This window comes from Carcharodon carcharias, chromosome 21 (assembly GCF_017639515.1).
Source record: "Carcharodon carcharias isolate sCarCar2 chromosome 21, sCarCar2.pri, whole genome shotgun sequence".
Lineage (NCBI taxonomy): Eukaryota > Metazoa > Chordata > Chondrichthyes > Lamniformes > Lamnidae > Carcharodon > Carcharodon carcharias.
In genome coordinates, this window is record NC_054487.1 from 30,654,599 (window position 1) to 30,674,949 (window position 20,351).

Sequence of the window (20,351 nt, forward strand, 5' to 3'; positions counted from 1 at the left end):
AGAAAGGGGGTGGGGATGGGGGAGGGAGCTCACGACCTAAAGTTGTTGAATTCAATATTCAGTCCGGAAGGCTGTAAAGTCCCTAGTCGGAAGATGAGGTGTTGTTCCTCCAGTTTGCGTTGGGCTTCACTGGAACAATGCAGCAAGCCAAGGACAGACATGTGGGCAAGAGAGCAGGGTGGAGTGTTAAAATGGCAAGCGACAGGGAGGTTTGGGTCATTCTTGCGGACAGACCGCAGGTGTTCTGCAAAGCGGTCACCCAGTTTACGTTTGGTCTCTCCAATGTAGAGGAGACCACATTGGGAGCAACGAATGCAGTAGACTAAGTTGGGGGAAATGCAAGTGAAATGCTGCTTCACTTGAAAGGAGTGTTTGGGTCCTTGGACGGTGAGGAGAGAGGAAGTGAAGGGGCAGGTGTTGCATCTTTTGCATGGGCAAGGGGTTGTGCCATAGGAGGGGGTTGAGGAGTAGGGGGTGATGGAGGAGTGGACCAGGGTGTCCCGGAGGGAGCGATCCCTACGGAATGCCGATAAGGGGGGTGAAGGGAAGATGTGTTTGGTAGTGGCATCATGCTGAAGTTGGCGGAAATGGCGGAGGATGATCCTTTGAATGCGGAGGCTGGTGGGGTGATAAGTGAGGACAACACACTCGACCTCTCCCTCCAGCAGCACCGCCGTACCCTTTTTCAAAGCTGCGCGTGCCCCCAGTTTCATTTTATCCTTCGGCTCATCCGACGCCTCAACAAGAAACTTTTTCTCTTTCTCTCAAGTGCTAAGGAACGCAAGCTCCAACAACTCATCGACACCAACACCCATCTAGGACCCTCCACCCCTGCCTGTCCCTCCGTCCCCACCCTTTCTTCCAGTCCCAACCCCAGCCGCGTATTCACTATACCCCCTGACCTTCCCCTCTCCGATGCTGAACGTTCAGTGCTCAGCAAAGGACTTAGTTTCATACCCTTACGCCCTCACCTCAATGAATTTCGGGCTCGGCATGATACTGAACTCTTCTTCCGCCGTCTTCGTCTCCGGGCTCACTTGTTTGGGCAGGAGTCCTCTCCCAGTTCAACGGATCCTTTTACCCATCTTCAATATTCTCCCTCCACCTGGACCCCTCCCTCTGGATTCTTACCTTCTCTCGATCTTTTCATTGAGAACTGTCGGCACGACATTAGTCGTCTCAATTTCTCTGCTCCTCTCACCCATTCTAACCTGTCTCTCTCTGAACTTACTGCACTCCATTCTCTCAGGTCCAACCCTGACATTGTCATCAAACCCGCTGACAAGGGTGGTGCTGTTGTTGTCTGGCGCACTGACCTCTACCACGCGGAGGCTGAGCGTCAACTCGCAGACACTTCCTCCTACCTCTCCCTGGACCATGACCCCACCACTGAACATCAAGCCACTTTTTCCAGGACTGTCACTGACCTCATCTCCTCTGGGGATCTCCCTCCCACAGCTTCCAACCTGATTGTCGCCCAACCTCGGACGGCCCGCTTCTATCTCCTACCCAAAATCCACAAACAGAACAGCCCCGGTAGACCGATCGTCTCAGCTTGCTCCTGCCCCACAGAACTCATTTCTCGTTATCTTGACTCCCTTCTCTCTCTCCCCTTGTCCAGTCCCTTCCCACCTACATCCGTGATTCCTCTGACACCTTACGTCACATCAACAATTTCCAGTTCCCTGGCCCCTACCGCTTCCTCTTCACCATGGACGTACAATCCCTCTACACCTCCATCCCCCACCAGGATGGTCTGAGGGCCCTTAGCTTCTTCCTCGAACAGAGGCCTGAACAATCCCCATCCACCACTACTCTCCTCCGTCTGGCTGAACTTGTTCTCACGCTGAACAATTTCTCCTTCAACTCCTCTCACTTCCTCCAAATAAAAGGTGTGGCTATGGGTACCCGCATGGGCCCCAGCTATGCCTGTCTCTTTATGGGGTATGTGGAACATTCCTTGTTGCAGTCCTACTCCGGCCCCCTTCCACAACTCTTTCTCCGGTACATCGATGATTACTTTGGTGCTGCTTCATGCTCTCGTCAGGACTTGGAAAAATTTATTAATTTTGCTTCCAATCTCCACCCCTCCATCATTTTCACGTGGTCCATCTCTGACACTTCCCTTCCCTTCCTTGACCTCTCTGTCTCAATCTCTGGTGATAGACTGTCCACCAATATCCATTACAAACCCACCGACTCCCACAGCTATCTCGACTACAGCTCCTCACACCCCACTTCCTGTAAGGACTCCATCCCATTCTCTCAGTTCCTTCGCCTCCGTCGCATCTGTTCCGATGATGCTACATTCAAAAACAATTCCTCTGACATGTCCTCCTTCTTCCTTAACCGAGGTTTTCCACCCACGGTCGTTGACAGGGCCCTCAACCGTGTCCGGCCCATCTCCCGCGCATCCGCCCTCACTCGTTCTCCTCCCTCCCAGAAACATGATAGGGTCCCCCTTGTCCTCACTTATCACCCCACCAGCCTCCGCATTCAAAGGATCATCCTCCGCCATTTCCGCCAACTTCAGCATGATGCCACTACCAAACACATCTTCCCTTCACCCCCCTTATCGGCATTCCGTAGGGATCGCTCCCTCCGGGACACCCTGGTCCACTCCTCCATCACCCCCTACTCCTCAACCCCCTCCTATGGCACAACCCCTTGCCCACGCAAAAGATGCAACACCTGCCCCTTCACTTCCTCTCTCCTCACCGTCCAAGGACCCAAACACTCCTTTCAAGTGAAGCAGCATTTCACTTGCATTTCCCCCAACTTAGTCTACTGCATTCGTTGCTCCCAATGTGGTCTCCTCTACATTGGAGAGACCAAACGTAAACTGGGCGACCGCTTTGCAGAACACCTGCGGTCTGTCCGCAAGAATGACCCAAACCTCCCTGTCGCTTGCCATTTTAACACTCCACCCTGCTCTCTTGCCCACATGTCTGTCCTTGGCTTGCTGCATTGTTCCAGTGAAGCCCAACGCAAACTGGAGGAACAACACCTCATCTTCCGACTAGGGACTTTACAGCCTTCCGGACTGAATATTGAATTCAACAACTTTAGGTCGTGAGCTCCCTCCCCCATCCCCACCCCCTTTCTGTTTCCCCCTTCCTCTTTTTTTTCCCAATAAATTATAAAGATTTTCCTTTTCCCACCTATTTCCATTATATAAAAAAAAACCCACTAGAGCTATACCTTGAGTGCCCTACCATCCATTCTTAATTAGCACATTCGTTTAGATAATATCACCAACTTTAACACCTATGTGTTCTATTGTACTATTGTGGTTGACATCTTTTGATGATCTGCTTCTATCACTGCTTGTTTGTCCCTACAACCACACCAACCCCCTCCACCTCTCTGTCTCTCTATCTCTCCGCCCCCCACACACACACCTTAAACCAGCTTATATTTCAGCTCTTTCCTGGACTCGAACTCAAGTTCTGTCGAAGGGTCATGAGGACTCGAAACGTCAACTCTTTTCTTCTCCGCCGATGCTGCCAGACCTTCTGAGTTTTTCCAGGTAATTCTGTTTTTGTTATGGATGGTAGATTTCCTTCCCTAAAGGACATCAGTGAACCAGATGAGTTTTTACAACAATCCATGATAGTTGTCGTGGTCACCAGTTCTGAGACTGACTTCATCTTCCAATTTTATTAACCAAATTTAAATTTCACCAGCTGCTATGGTGGGATTTTAATCTATGTCCCCAGGGCATTAATATGGTCTCTACATTACCAGTCCAGCGACATTACCACTGCACCATGATGATAAGATAGTCATAAATCCAATTATAATATCTCGAAGAGGGGTCCATTAATTGTCCCTTAATCAGTACAGTAACTTTGTCAGGGGATTAAAACAAAGTGCTGCCAAAAAAAGTCATTTATAGTGATCTTGTGGATAATTTTAGAAGTGCAAAGACAAAAGCTTCCACAAGTCCTCCACCTGTCCTCTGAGCCACAGCTAATGTGGTTTGGAGAGATCATTAAGGGGAAGCAAAATAAATTGAACTTTTTTTTTAAAAAAGTTTATATTTTTACAAAAATGGTTTGCCATCTATGAACAAAATGAATGAGAATTTTGCAGGTAAAAATCTGACATATTTGACAAAAGTAACAAAACTTCTGAAACTCAATGCTTGATATTATTGATTTTGTAACAGCCTGAAAAAAAGTTTGCACTGAAAAGAAAGGTCTAGTTTGTTTTCTGGATTGAATCCTGGCAGCAGCACTTCTTTCACAAGTGGAAGGAAACCAATTCACATAAGCCACATCAATATTTGTATAATTGTTCATTATTTAACCAGGGTTATTTACCTTATTCTTCATAAACTTGGAATGGCTCCTGTATACTTCCATCTGTTTCAACTCTTCCTCTCTCTCCTCCGTGCTCAGAGCTCCATTTGATTTGAGCATTTGTATCTCATCCTCAAGGTCTCGAATGTTCCGTTCCAGCGAGGAGATTTTACTGTCCTACAGTGAACAAAAATAGCTCGAAACAGGTCTTTTATGGACTGCTCTAATATAATACTATTTGTTTTATATTTACCTAAGTTCATAAGCATAGGACACATGAATTAATATGCAAGTCTTAGTCATGAACAGTATGAAAACAGTAGTATTCAGCTTATGAATATTTACCACATTACCACTGGAGCATTTGAGAGCATTCAGTAAATAGTCACAAGCCTGCTGGTTATGGTACTGCCCGAGAAACCCAAAGATCCCAAGTTCAAATCCCACTATAGCAAGCTGCAAACTGGAAACCAATACATGTGATCATTTGCAGGCTAGCACCAGAAAATGGCCATGAAAGTGTCTGATTGTTGTAAAGAGACCAAATTGGTTCACTGTCTTTCAGGGAAGTGAACCTATCACCCAGCTGATCTGCTTTACTTGCAACTTCTGCCCCACACTGCAAGCTTGACTCATAATGCTTTCCAGGCAATTAGGGATGAGGGTTAGACTTGTTCAGATCCCAAAAACAATAACGAAAAAGTCACATCACATTTTAAATACTACAGCAAGCATATGGATTCATAAAAGCATTTTGCATCAAGTGGAATATTCTCACAAAAGTCAAGTCTACTTTAAGGACAGGTCTCAAACTGCTGTAATATCACAGCTGAGCTACTGACTGCAACAAGTTCATCAAACTCTGAATAATGTTCCTACCATAATTTCAATAAAACAAATTCAATTCATTGCCACAAACTTCCTTCACGCGTTCAAACTTTTATTGCAATACAACTCTACACCTATAGCACAAAATTCAGCTTTCCAAAACACAAACAAATCCCTATACATGGCAAATACAGCAGTCATTCTGATTGGAGTTTTTCTCGTAATTAAAGCTATGCAATTTTAATTCAAGAGCTTAAACCACAAAAATTGCTATTAAGAAGTACTTTATCAATTTGCAAAACCAATAACATCTAATTACATAGCAAAGCCTAATCATTTTACTATATCAAAATACACTGAAAAGACTGTTCAAAGTCCTTCCTTCTCAGCCCTCCCCACTGATTACTGCATCTTCATCAAACAGTCAAAGATGGTTTTGAGCAAGGGATAGTAACAGGTGCTGTTTTTGTAGACCTGTCAGCAGCATACGATACAGTGAACCATAGACGTCTCCTCTGCAAGATCCTAGAGATGACAAAAGATATTCACTTAACAGAGCTGTTAGAAAGCATGCTTCAGAATCACCGGTTCTATGTTGAACTAGGTGGGAAACGCAGCAGATGGCATATTCAGAAGAATAGTCTTCCTCAGGGAAGCATGCTTGCACCGCTGCTGTACAACATCTACACGAATGACCAACTTATAGACGGTGTCACACGCCGTTTTATACATGCTGATGACTAATGTGTCACTGCCCAAAGCACTGATTTTAACACCATGGAGAAAATGCTTTCTGAGGCCTTGGAGGGAGTAACATCCTACTATGAAGGAAACCACCTTCGCGCAAACCCATCAAAGACGCAAGTTTGTGCATTCCACCTCAGAAACCGTGAAGCCAAACGCCAGCTTAAAGTAACCTGGTGTGGAGCAAAACTGACGCATTGCGAGCACCCTATCTACTTAGGAGTCACCCTTGACAGATGCCTCACCTTCAAGAACCATATCGAAAAGACAAAGGCAAAAGTGAGCACATGAAACAACATTCTGAATAAGCTCACTAACACAAAATGGGGAGCAAGCTCGAAAACATTGTGAACCAGTGCACTTGCTCTTTTCTATTCCACTGCCGAATACACCTGCCCTGCATGGGAAAGATCTACTCTTGCTAAGAAGATGGATGCCGTTCTGAATGCAAGCTGCCAACTTATCACAAGTTGTTTAAAACCAACAAACGCCAACAGCCTATATATCCTGGCGGGTATCGCTCCCCTGATATAAGAAGAACGGTAGCCAGCAAGAAAGAGCGACTCTCTCAACATCAGATGAGAGGCACCCTCTACATGGTCATACACCTACACCCAGCCGCCTAAAGTCAAGGGAGAGCTTCATGAACAATGTTGTTCCATGACAATCAACCCCATCTGAAGCCCGCACCGCCTTATGGAAAGACCGGCTCGCCAGTCTCGAAGAACCCCCAGCAATGGAAATTCTACCAGATGAAAGCTTTCCCCCAGGAGCTAATTGCAACTGGGCAACCTGGAAGTGCCTTAACAGACTTAAGACTGGTGTAGGTCGTTCAAAGGTGTCACTAAGCAAATGGGGATATACAACCAGCCCGACAACTTGTGAATGTGGAACTAAGCCACAGACTATGCAACATCTCCTGCAATGCCTATCGCTAGAGGAACCCTGCACTGTTGCAGATTTTGCCAAATTCAACAACAAGGCGCAAAAATGTGTCCAGTTCTGGCTGGGCCATGTACACACTGTCCATGGACACGATAAGATGATCAAACAGCTGATGGCAGACTACCGTGCACTTCCAACTGCAATGACATTTTTGATGAGCACACTATGATTTATTTATTCCATGGGGTAACACTGCAATAAAATGAAGATAATTTTGTTTTCAAACTTTACAGATCGAACAAAACAATAACATCTCAAAATCAATGGCTTTTTAAACACAAACGTATGTTGTACATCATAAGACCATGCCAACTAAAAACAAATTGGAGTCAATTTTCCGAGCCTGTCACAGCGATGAGATACCTTTCCCATTAAACGTGTATCTGGGAAAATCACATTTTTGCATCCACAATGAATTTGAGAAGTTAACAGTTGAGTGACAAATGAGGTCAAGGGAGCAGGAGTTGTGTCTCATGAATGAGAAGCTCGGAGAGCATGTAATGGGAGACAGAAAAGAAACTAAATACATGGGTTTGGTCTAGAGCAGAGGGGAATCTGTACAATAGCTGAACAAATGGTATCAGCCTTACTGACTAAGAATTCACAAAATATACATACTCTTTCAAGGTAGGAGCGGAGGGAAGCAAGGAAGAAAAACTGGATTGTACATGTATTCTATGAATGATATCCAAAAAGCCAAGGATGGGATGTAGAAGTCTGGAGTCCAACTCTCAACATGCAGTACTTGATGACAAATAATAGTCTACATACTGCAAATAAAGGAGCTTTGATTATGAAGTGATACAGTGAATTGTATAGATGGCAGTAAATCAGATAACTCCATTTAAAGCCAACATACGCACAATGGCTGCAGGATCTTCTACTACGCTGCAATTTCTATGATTTGAATGACAATTGTGGCTCTAGAAATTTACAGAAGATCAAGGCCAGAATAATAATTATGTAATGCCATTGTCGTCGTCAGGTGTCCCTTGATTCATGGATGACATCTACTCAGGGTTACAAGTTTCTGTCATGTGCCTGAACAGGCCAATCCTCAATCCACAGATCTTTGGGCACACGGGACAAGATGTCACATGAAGTAGTGGGTTCCCAAGTGCAGGATTTGCTTCCTTTTCTTTCCTTCCCTGCCATCGCTCTGCCTCATCAAGATATTGGGAGTCAGGTTGTGATACAACTTTATAGACAACCTGTGGCTTTTTTGAATCATTGATAGCAAGCTCCTTCCAGTCATTGATATTAATGTTGCTACATGTCAAAGAGAGCTTCAGAGTGTCTTTGAAGCAAATTTTTTCTCCTCCCCTGGAATGTTAGCCATTTGAGTGAGAATACAGGATCAGGCAAGGTGAAGGTGTTTCTCAGTAATCTGGACATATGTGTCCGGTCCATCGAACTTGAGTTTGCAGAAGTTTTGCCTGAATGCTCGTGGAGATGGCTTCAAGGAGGACACTAGTGTTTGTTCGGTACTCCCACTGAATGCAGAGGATCCTGCAAAGGCACTGCTGATGGAATTTCTTTACTGCTCTCATGTGTCGCTAATGCACGGTCCAGCTCTCATTACATTACAGGTGCATAATAATGACAACTGCTCTGTACTCAAGGACTTTTGCTGACTTAGTCAAAAACTTGCTGTTGTAGTTTGTAGAAGGTTGAGCTGGTACAGCTGATCTGACGTTTGCTCTCCACAAAATTGGTGGCCTTTTGAGATGGATGGCTGCCAAGCTATGGGAAGTGGTCAACATATTCCAGAATCTCTCCTTCAACATATATGAGGGGGGAATATTGGCTGACCAGGTGCGGTTTGCAACATTCAAGGACGGGCAGAGTTTCTTGCATGCAGATTCCAAGAGATCGAGAATGGCTTGCAAATTTGGTGCAGAATGGGCAATGACACTGTAGTCATCCACAAACTGTAGATCACGTATGGCTTTGGTGATCAGATTAGTTTTGACACAGAGACAACTAAGGTGAAAGGGGTTTCCATCTTGGCAGTATTTAATAATCACACCAGAGGGCATTTGATCTTTGTTCAGGTCAACAGCTACTATCAAGTAGATTGTAAATAGCTTGGGGGCTATCACACAGCCATGCTTGACCCCACTCCAGATTGTGTAGGGTCTGTTTCAAATCTCCCACTCAAGACCGCTGTAGTCATATCATCCAGATGCAATTGCAGGATTGTGATCCAGTTTCTTGGACATTTAAATATTTGGAACACAATCCACAGCTCCTCGGGATTTACTGAGACAAATGCTTTGGCGAGTGAATGAAATGGTGTTGTAAGCGACATTCTTCTTGGATTTGTCTGGCAAATACCATATCAGAGGTTTCTCTGGAGGCTTAAAGTCAAGCTGTTGCTCTTGGAGGATTTCCTCAGCCACAGGAAGTTGGCGATTCAGGATTTTCCCTGATGAGGGAAATAGTTCAATAGTTTGGGTTCCACCAAGGCCACTCAGCTCCTTGGCTCAAACATGGACAAAAGAACTGAACTCCCGAGGTGAGGTGAGAGTAACTGCCCTTGACATCAAGGCCACATTTGACAGAGTGTGGCATCAAGGAGCAATAGCAAAACTGGAGTCAATGGAAATCAGGGGGGAAACTCTCCGCTGGTTGAAGTCATACCTAGCACAAAGGAAGATGGTTGTTGTTGCTGGAGGTCAGTCATCTCAGCTCCAGGACATCACCGCAGGAGTTCCTCAGGGTATTGGCCTCAGCCCAACCATCTTCAGCTGTTTCATCAATGACTTTCCTTCCATTATAAGGTCAGAAGTGAGGATGTTCACTGACGATTACACGATGTTTAGCACCATTCATGACTCCTCAGATACTGAAACAGTCCATGTTCAAAAGCAGCAAGACTGGGCAATATCCAGGCTTGGGTTGACAAGTGGCAAGTAACATTCATGCCACACAAGAGGTGGGCAATGACCATCTCCATCAAGAAAGAATCCAACCATTGCCCCTTGAAGTTCAATGGCATGACCATCTTTGAATCCCCCACTATCAACATCCTGGGGGTTACCATTGACCAGAAACTGAACTGGACTAGCCATTTAATACTGTGGGTGCAAGAACAGGTCAGAGGCTAGGAATCGTGCAATGAGTAACTCACCCCCTGACTCACAAAGCCTGTCCACCATCTACAAGGCACAAGTCAGGAGTGTGATGGAATACTCCCATTTGCCTGGATGAGTGCAGCTCCCACCACACATAAGAAGCTTGATACCATCCAGGACAAAGCAACCACATCCACAAACATTCACTCCCTCCACCGCCGATGCACAGTAGCAGCAGTGTGTACCATCTACAAGATGCACTGCAAGAATTCACCAAGGCTTCTTCAACAGCACCTTCCAAATTCACAACCACTACCATCAAGACGAACAAGGACAGCAGATAGATGGAAACACCACCACCTGGAAGTTCTCTTCCAAGTCATTCACCATCCTGACTTGGAAATATATCGCCGTTCCTTCGCTGTTGCTGGGTCAAAATCCTGGAACTCCCTTCCTAATAGCGCTGTGGGTGTACCTATACCACACGGGCTGCAGTAGTTCAAAAATGCAGCACACCGCCACCTTCTCAAGGGCAATTAGGGATGGGCAATAAATACTGGCCCAGCCAGAGAGGCCCACATCTTGAGAATGAATTAGAAAAAAAATTCTGGAGCTGGTAGCTTCCGGTCCCCACTCAACAATAAGGTAAATTTGCATCTTGTAACAGACACCAGCCTTGACCTTTTGGAATGCTGCTTTTTGGATTTGTGACCTTGGGTTGTTTTGCCAATGAAGGCTGCACATTTTTGTTTTGGGAGGTCACACATTTCAGCACCGTCTTCATTGAACCAGTCCTGGTGATGATTATGCTCGAATCCACATGTCCAGTACAGCTGAATTTATTTGATCCCATCGTGCTACAATTGAATTGGGTGTGGTAAGATTTTCCAGATTGGTCGTGAGCAACACTTGGAATTCCCCTCTTTGGTCAGGCTACTTTAGGATTGAGATATTGATCTTCTTCCTCTTGGAGTTTTGGGCCTTGCGATGTCTTGGTGCTAGGTGAATGTTCATCACCAATTGAACAAGTCAATGATCTGCCCAGCAGGCATCAGCCCCGCATAGATCAAGTGATAATTACATCACTTTGATTTTTAACCTAAACAATGGCATAATCCAGGAGTTGCCAATGCTTTGATCTAGGATGCCTTGATGTGATTTTGCATTAGTGCTTCTGACAGAAGAGGGTATTTGTTATGAATTAGGCCATGCTGAGCCCAGTTTGCCAACAGAAAAATGCATTTGCATTGAGTTTTCCCAATGGTTCCACTCCAGACACGGAAGTCATGGCCAATCCTGGCATTAAAGTCCGTCTAAGGATGATCTTCTTTTGGATGGAAATGAGGGCATCACCACACTCAGGCTAGAACCTGTCCATGACCTCTTCATTTGAGTCAAGGTTAAGATGTAAACACTGATGACTGTGGCATATTGGTTAGGGCTCAGCTGTAGGCGAAGTGTCATAAGTCTTTCATTTATACAATCGGGAAGTTCCCTCCATCGATTACTACTTTGACATGGTGCAGAGGCTTGCGCGCTCCAACAATTCCTTGATCAATGCTACTGGGAGCTCCTTGCTCCTGGTAGAGTCACCTATAGCAGCGAGGTCAGGGAGAGGTGCCAGACAAAGCGCAGTCCTAAAAGCCCTTAGCGCCAGAACAGGTGAAGGAAGATTGTCGGGACCGTGTGGACAATGACATTGAACAAAATCATGTGCAGGCTTCTACCAGGGTCCATTTGCAAAGTTCTGTGGCAATGGAGAATTGGCACTGGTGGCAGGGTTGTGCACCTGGGAATCCCTAGTCAAGAATCTGCACACAAGCAACAGATGCATGAAGATTGTTCGACACCTGTGTTGGGACAGAGATATCTTTGGACATCCGCATCTGTGACTGAGCAGTCCTCTTCAAGATACTCCCCCTGATCACCCCAAATGGAGAGAGTGATAGAAAAGGTGCCCTAAAAATAGGCTGTCCAACTTTCTCTGACCACACAACCTTTGTAATCAAAGAAAGAAAATTTTAAATTTTGCAAATTGGAATGTTAGAATACTCATGGATAATCTCAAGAGTGACTGTCCGCAAAGAAGAACTGCAAACGTATCACGTGAACCATCAAGACTCCAAATTGACTTCACCGCCCCCAGTGAGACCTACCTTCCTGGGGGGCGGGCAGCTAAACGAACAAACAGGAGAATACATCATCTACTGCAAAGGAAAGGCTGACACCGACCCTCGTGTCCACAGAATGAGTTCTGCCATCCGGAAAACAATGTTGCATGAACTACCAGAATTCCCCAATTGCATAAATGAATTAGGCAATGCTCAAGGACATGAGGGCCATTCAGCCCTTCAAGCTTTAATTGATGCTAACAGATGATAAGATCGTTGGTGAATGATTCATCCTACTTTCTTAAATAATCATTCCATTCAACCATGAGTAAAATTTTGTTCTCAATGGTCACAGTCCAAAATTTCAACAAGTTGAATATCACAAGCCCAATATCCAAAAGGGTTAACATCCAAAAGATCAGGAATTGACTAGATTTTTGTATTATCTTGCTTTCCAACACAGTTTTTATTCAAATTAGCCCTCACACACAGAAAATTTAACTCTAGGAGAAGGCGTAACAAAACATTGAGATTTTAAAAAAAGGGAACATTAATTTACAAGTCCTGAGGTGCTACATCAAAGGTTATCAAACATCCTTCAATTTATTCAATTATCCTGAAGCCCAAATCAACAATACCCCTGTGCAAAATTGGCCAAAATAGGTAACACATTCAAAACTTAAAACATTTTTTGCCCCATCTTCAAAGCTTAAATGAACAACTCCAAATAACATGCAATGACACTTACTTGACTTTTAATCTGGTATTATTACACTCTATTTTTGATATCCCACTGAGCTCAGCATCTACTACGGACCTGGCCTGTTTGACAATAAAAACAGACAAGAAAAGTAAAGATCTTAATTTACCTTCATTTCGATGACAGTTTGCAATGCTTTTGTCTTGGCTGATTCTGGTGCCGCTTCAATTCTCCGCTGAACATCCTAAAAGGAAGAAACAATTGTTACAATTATGAGGTTGAAAAGATGTTGTTGCTTTGGGGCTATATCTTTAATTTAGGGCAAAATGAAAGGGGTCAATATGATCTGTGCTGAAGTCTCTCTGAAAATAAGTTTGGGTGACTGGCTGTTAAAGATTAAAGGAAGGCCTAGGTTATTCTACTGGGAAGAAAGTGCAAGTAGACAATTCCAAAGGCAGCTGTGATGCTGGTAGACAGACTGGCAGTCTCCAAGTCCCAGGGAAGTGTTAAGAATGACAGGTTGTAATCACTGAACCTTACAGTCTGTCAGGATCCAACAGCAGGGGCATAGCAAAATGCTGTGGTTCACCACGCAGGAATGCGGGTGGAAGTTTGTGCTTGTATTGGAAAGACCAAATTCATGAGGAGTTAAAATAAGGCTGAAAGATTCGTCTAGTTTGTGCTAGAGGAAGAATCTCCAGGGGAAAAAATCCTCACATTGAGAGATAGTTACAAGATCTAAAGTTATCAGGCTAAGGAAAAGGACAGTAGTAAAAGCAACCCTTCACAGCCACATCTCCCTCCTCAGTGACTGTCTCTGGCTCTGACTTACTCCACATGTATTCCAACTAAAGTTCCATGCCTCATATTTCAAATCCACCCAGGTTTTTAGCTGTCTCCGAGACATACAACACTCTTTGGACTGCTGTTCTTGCCACATCCCGAGATCAGCAACACGCGCTGCTACTTGTACATGTTCGACCTCTCTCTGCAAAAGCAACTCACCCTTTCTCAAAGTTGTCCTGGTCCCCAGTTTCAAGTTATTCTTTGTCTCATCATACACCTTAAAAAACTTTTGCTTTTCCTTTCAGACGTTAAGGAACACAAGCTCCAACAACATATGGGTACAGACATCCCTCTGGATCCTTCCTCCCCATCCATTCCCTCTTACCCCATATCCCTTCTTCTAAACCCACCTCTTGCTGTGTATTCACTATACCCTCTGGAGTACAGCTCATTTATTCAATGTTTGAGCCAAAGCTGTAATGAGGTCACGAGCTGAGTGACCCTAGCAGAGCACAAATTGAGCGTCTGTGAGCAGGTTATTGATAAGCAAGCCGCTTGATAGCTCTGTTGATGATCCCTTCCATCATTTTACTAATGATTGAGAGTACACTGATGGGGCAGTAACTGGCCGGGTTAGATTTGTACTGCTTTTTATGTACAGGGCATACCTTGGCAATTTTCCACACTGCCGGGTAGAGGCCAGTGTTGTAGCTATGCTGGAACAACTTGGCTAGGGGTGCGGAAAGTTCTGAATCACAAGTCTTCAGTACTATCGCTGTAATACTGTCAGGGCCCACAGCCTTTACAGTATCCAGTGCCTTCAGCCATTTCTTGATATCACTTGGAGTGAACTTTGTATTCATTCCAGATTTTCAGCATCTGCAGTATTTTGCTTTTATTTCAGTGGACAAGAATGTGGCAGATAGAAAAGCAGAGGATTTTTTTTTAAATGGAGAGTGGGAAACATTGATATTCAAAGAAACCATGGGTCCTTGAACACAGATGAAATGCAGTTAAAAATCATTTGCTTTCCTAATTGCTTGATAAGATAGCTTTTATTGCAAAAGGGCTTAGAGTAGTCAAAAAATCTTTCTGCAATTATATGGGCCTTGGTGAAAAAGAGCTCCACAATTTTCATCCTTCCTGTTTGCGGCACATTCTGGGCATCTTATGGAAGGACAAAATCACGAATACAGCAGTTCTCTCAAAAGCAAAGCTCGCACATAGGTGGCTCTTCATTAACCAGAGGCAACTTTGCTGGTTTGGGCACCTCCGCAGGATGGAAAATGTTCGCATATCTCAGGACTTTCTCTGTATGGCAAGGCAGCTGGAGCCAGGCAACCAGTGGGATGCCCAAAGTTCTGCTTCGAGGATGCTTACAAACGTGGCATGAAGGCCCTAAACTCAAATATCACACCCGGGGGCCACGAACTGACAATAATAGGAAATGACGACATCACCTGTGGGCCAGCACGCCCTATGTGACAATCAGTGGCTACAGCAGCTTGGCAACAGGCCCAAAAACTACAACCCACAAACAACTTAAAAACGCTTGATATACAGCACTTGTGGCAGAACCTGCCTCTCATGGATTCGTCTCTTCAGCCATCAGCGAAAGTGCACCATGTGAAGCTACCCCATCCTCAAAGGCTTTGATTTGCTGAAGGATGCTGTCAACAATGCTGAGACTACACCTGAGGTACTGTGTACAGTTTTGGTCTCCTTACCGAAAAAAAATACTTGTCTTAGAAGGAATGCAACAAAATTTTACTGGACTCATTTCTGGGTTGAGGAGATTGAACTCAAACGAAAACAGAATTACCTGGAAAAACTCAGCAGGTCTGGCAGCATCGGCGGAGAAGAAAAGAGTTGACGTTTCGAGTCCTCATGACCCTTCGACAGAACTTGAGTTCGAGTCCAAGAAAGAGTTGAAACATAAGCCGGTTTAAGGTGTGTGGGGGGGTGCGGAGAGAGAGAGAGAAGTGGAGGGGGGGGTGTGGTCGTAGGGACAAACAAGCAGTGATAGAAGCAGATCATCAAAAGATGTCAACAACAATAGAACAAAAGAACACATAGGTGTTAAAGTTGGTGATATTATCTAAACGAATGTGCTAATTAAGAATGGATGGTAGGGCACTCAAGGTATAGCTCTAGTGGGGGTGGGGAGAGCATAAAAGATTTTAAAATATTTAAAAATAATGGAAATAGGTGGGAAAAGAAAAATCTATATAATTTATTGGAAAAAAAGGAAGGGGGAAACAGAAAGGGGGTGGGGATGGGGGAGGGAGCTCAAGACCTAAAGTTGTTGAATTCAATATTCAGTCCGGAAGGCTGTAAAGTGCCTAGTCGGAAGATGAGGTGTTGTTCCTCCAGTTTGCGTTGGGCTTCACTGGAACAATGCAGCAAGCCAAGGACAGACATGTGGGCAAGAGAGCAGGGTGGAATGTTAAAATGGTAAGCGACAGATTGTGTTCTTTTGTTCTATTGTTGTTGACATCTTTTGATGATCTGCTTCTATCACTGCTTGTTTGTCCCTACAACCACACCCCCCCTCCACTTCTCTCTCTGTCTCTCCTCCTCCTTCCTCCTCTCCACCCCCCCCCCCGCCCCATACCTTAAACCAGCTTATATTTCAACTCTTTCTTGGACTCGAACTCAAGTTCTGTCGAAGGGTCATGAGGACTCGAAACATCAACTCTTTTCTTCTCCGCCGATGCTGCCAGACCTGCTGAGTTTTTCCAGGTAATTCTGTTTTTGTTTTGGATTTCCAGCATCCGCAGTTTTTTTGTTTTGTACTCAAACAAGACTGTCCCATGAGAAACAGTTGATTAGCTTAAGTCTTTATTCCCTGGAGTTGAAAAGAATGAAAGGGGATACCATTGAAACATACTGTCATGTTCCCAAGACATGAAAGTGATCATAAACTGTTAAATCAAACCTTACTTTTTTGCTTATTTAAAAAGTGGACTTTGCTGAACCAAAAGATAGCTGCTATAAAGATAGTTGTAAACACGATTTACAAGTTGGCCACAGTTCCTGGAAACTTTCAACAGCAGTTACAGGACAAAATCTCAACCCTCACCCTTTGTGGAGTCTCACACCTCTCGTTGTGAGGGCACATTACAATTTATGAAACCAGGGACCAGCAAACAACTTGTCTCCCCAGCCTGGTCCTATAACAAAGGGGAAACCATCGAATCTCATTACACCTTCACAGGTGCAAAAAACCACCATTTATCTCCTATGGTAAACAATGAATTTTGACCATAGGCAAACAACCCTTTTTTTAAAATCTGCCACTGCCCATTAATGGGCAACATTTCATGACCTGTTTAAATTCCAGCCTGCAAACAAAGCAGGACTCCAGACTGACCAACAGTCTGCATCAAATCTAAGACTCCTCAAACCCTGTTTCTCAGGAAGATTCCTGTTATCGCCTGCCGAGCAGACCAAGTCTCTGAAATGCCAACTTCATCTCACTGTGTCACCAACAATTTTAAACGAATTCTGCAGAATCATGCTTCAGCTAAGTGAAATGTAGCTCTTCCGTGAAGGAGGCCTCACTGGACTCTGACTTTCTAGATTCTGAAAACAACGTGAACTGATATCCATATCTGTGGTGATTTTTCTTATAAGTTATTCATCATTGTTTAAACTCCTCTCCGATCTTCTTATAGTGTGTGTGTATGAAGTTGTGGCTATTCTCCAGCTTTGAATATGTGAATAAGCTATACTTCTGATTTAACCCTAAATTAGAGTTTGCTGTATGTCACCTTAAAAAATTGACCTCACCAAGAGGATGTGGGAAACACGCCACAGCCTCTTTTAAAAATTAAAATACCTCTGCCCATGAATGAGCAAAGGTAGTGAAAAAATAAGGCAATTCAGTTTTGCCTCCCTCCCCTGTCCATAACAATATAAAATTCTTAAAATGCCTTGTCAGGGCAGATGCTGGTTAGATGTTTTCCCTGGCCGGACAAGTCTAGAGCCACGGATTAGCCATTTTACGACTGAGATGAGGAGAAATTTCTTCACTCAGGATTTCAATCTTTGGAATTTAATTTCAGAGACCTGTGGATTCCAGACATTCAAGACGGAAATCAATATAAGGGATTTAAGGGCTATGGGGAAAGGCAGGGTTGAGATAGGATATCAGCTTTGATCATAGTGTATGGCTGAGCAGGCTCGAATGGCCTACTCCTGCTTCTATTTCTTATGCTATGTTCTTAACTTATGGAAATTGTTCTGATTGCATTATTTTACTTTTTAGACACAAGGTTTTTCATTTCTGAAATCAACGAAAACTAGATGTACTAAGGCATCTGTCAAATTCAAATGCATTTATTCCCAGGATATATTGCAAAGGACAAGGCAAATTTTTATCCTCATTGGTACTTGATGGTGGCACATCAAGCACTTGATGGTGGCACTAAAGCCTTCCTGGAGGAAAAGATAACCCTAAAGATTGTAGGCTACTAAAGAGGCCATCAGAAATGGTCTTGCAGGAAACTCACTTAGATCAAGATGAATAAACATGAATTTATCTTCATAAGCTTGTCACAAACATGAACAAAAATTTACCACCACCCCAGGAATCAATTAAGGAGCAAGAGCCTTGCCTCCTCGTACCACGTTGGTCGGAATTAAAGAAGCACTGGAGTACAAATGTCATACACAAGTATAGGCAGAAACACTGGCGCCACAGCATAAATGATACATTGTTGCTGAAAAAAAAGAGACATGTCTAAGCTTTTCGTCTTGTATTCATCAGGACACTCACAAAAATATTGGTATTCTTGCGAGTGTCTCTTTTTTCATCAGTACTCAAACGATGCACCAAAAAAATTCCTTGCAACTGAACTTTGTGCAAAGAATTCATTTATTACAAGCCATATTTCTGCAACAGGAGACAAATGCATATACAGTGGGTAAGTTTAAGTACAGGACCCTGATGTCATTAAGAACATTATGCTGGCATGCCCATCAGTAATTAGTGTACATGTCTTCTCTGCTAAGTTCTAAAGGAGCTGGTAGCATATCAACTTCAGGATCATACTTCTTCTGACACTTTTTGAAACTGCTGCATGATAATTACATTCAGATCATGGACCATAATCAGTACAATTGCGCTATCATTTTAGACAATTTTCTAGGCCTCTGACACCGTCAGACTTACCTTGACAGCAGATACTTTGGGCAGGATTTTGAGGTCCCACTTGAGAAGGAATGGAGGCAAGCAGGCATTAAAAATAGTAGCACAGGTCAGCGTGTCTGTTCTCCATCCCCGTTCCTGCCACTGGTGAGTTTCATCAGGACAGGGAAAGATAAGTCCAGAAAATCCATCCGATTCGGGAATAAGATCAATTAACAAATTAACAAGATCATAGGGCCAGTGTGGGACTCTTGGGGTGGTACCAGGGTTGCATGCTACTTCAGGGGCAGACCAGATGCATGGAGGAAACAACACAGTCAAGAACCAGTCATTGCCATACCAATAACTTAGGTGGGCCATAAAAAAGGAACATGGCCGAGAGCAACATTCACCTACTGGCACATGGGTGCCATCAGGTGCACAGGTTGCAGGGCGAGTGTTCTGAATGAGCTCATGCAACATAAGGAGTCATCCCTCTCCTAGCATTGCAGGGACATAAGAGGAATGGGGAGAAGGCTTCGAGAAATAAGTCAAGCTGAACGCAAGGATGGCAAAAACTGACAATGGGAGTCCAACCCTCAGATTTTGGGTTTAGTGGTGAGGAACAGCAACATCCTCAGAGGAGAGGCAAAGCCCAATTTTCAGGAAGCAGCGGAGGACAAAGGGTGGATGGCAATGGAGCCAATACACTCTGCATAGGACCTACTTTCACCTGCCCCGGTTGTCAGACCTCTGCCTTCCTTCTTCTATCACTGATGCTTTCATTGCTTCAGACAAATGGCAGCTGCTCAACCATTCAACCAGGCAATTAGCGGCACACCTCCAAGAAAATCAAGGGTTATGACTGCTTTGTCCCCGGTTTCCCAATCCCGGTCCTATGTTTCAGCTACAATATGCTCTATTTTAAACTCTGTGGAATCCCTCATTGAATTTTATATTAAAATCTTAAAATGAGGTCACAACTGAAACACTTGAAAATGTGTTTTAAATTAATTCAAAGAAATAAAAAAAACAGCTACATACTTCCTAAATTTATCATACAACAACCTGGAGTATAACAATCATAAATCTATGGGAAGATAGCATGTCAAATAATGAAAACATTTCAACGAGTATTGGAGGCTAGTCCAACCTCAATGTTCTTTGTGCGAATACATCCACAGCCATCACAGACATAAATAAATTAACTTGGCAATTAAACAGGTTACTAGGGAAACAGGCAATAAAAAATTATCAGATTGGCTGCTACTACTTAGAGCTAGGGGGTTGGTTTTGTATCTTTACACACACTTTTTTCCTTTTGGGTAATAGTGGGGAACGCATTGGAAGGATTAGCAGGCTGATTATCAACCTGTTGGACCACGTCACGAATGCTACTTCCGTGGCTAATAAGTCCTGGAGGGGGGACTCAAACCTGGATCTTCTAGCTCAGAATTAGGGGCACTACCTACTGAGCCACAAGACCTCCATTGAGCAAGTGCAATCATACATCCTTTACTTCTGTAAATTTCTCTCTGCTCTTTTTAACCTAAATTGCTTTACCTCCCCTCTTCAAATTTTCTCTTCAGTCCCAAGCCACATACTTACTGGGGTCTCAGCTATTTACAATCTATATTATTTACTCAGACAAAGCAACCAAGAGTGACATCTTTGGCGATCTCCACCTATCACTGGCCCTCTATCCAGCTCTACTTGCCCCACCCC

General features: G+C 44.0%; 1 protein-coding gene across 12 annotated transcripts in view; it reads right to left on the reverse strand.

Annotated features, from left to right (window-relative positions):
* Positions 1-20,351, reverse strand: part of erc1b (ELKS/RAB6-interacting/CAST family member 1b) — a 1,202,158-nt gene that overhangs the window by 1,132,530 nt on the left and 49,277 nt on the right. For all 12 annotated transcript variants that reach the window (XM_041215847.1, XM_041215845.1, XM_041215843.1 and 9 more), the window contains exons 4-5: positions 12,879-12,953; positions 4,326-4,481 (exon numbers count right to left, since the gene is read on the reverse strand). In XM_041215847.1, the coding sequence (XP_041071781.1) occupies positions 4,326-4,481; positions 12,879-12,953 (231 nt within the window). The remainder of the gene's footprint in view (positions 1-4,325; positions 4,482-12,878; positions 12,954-20,351) is intronic.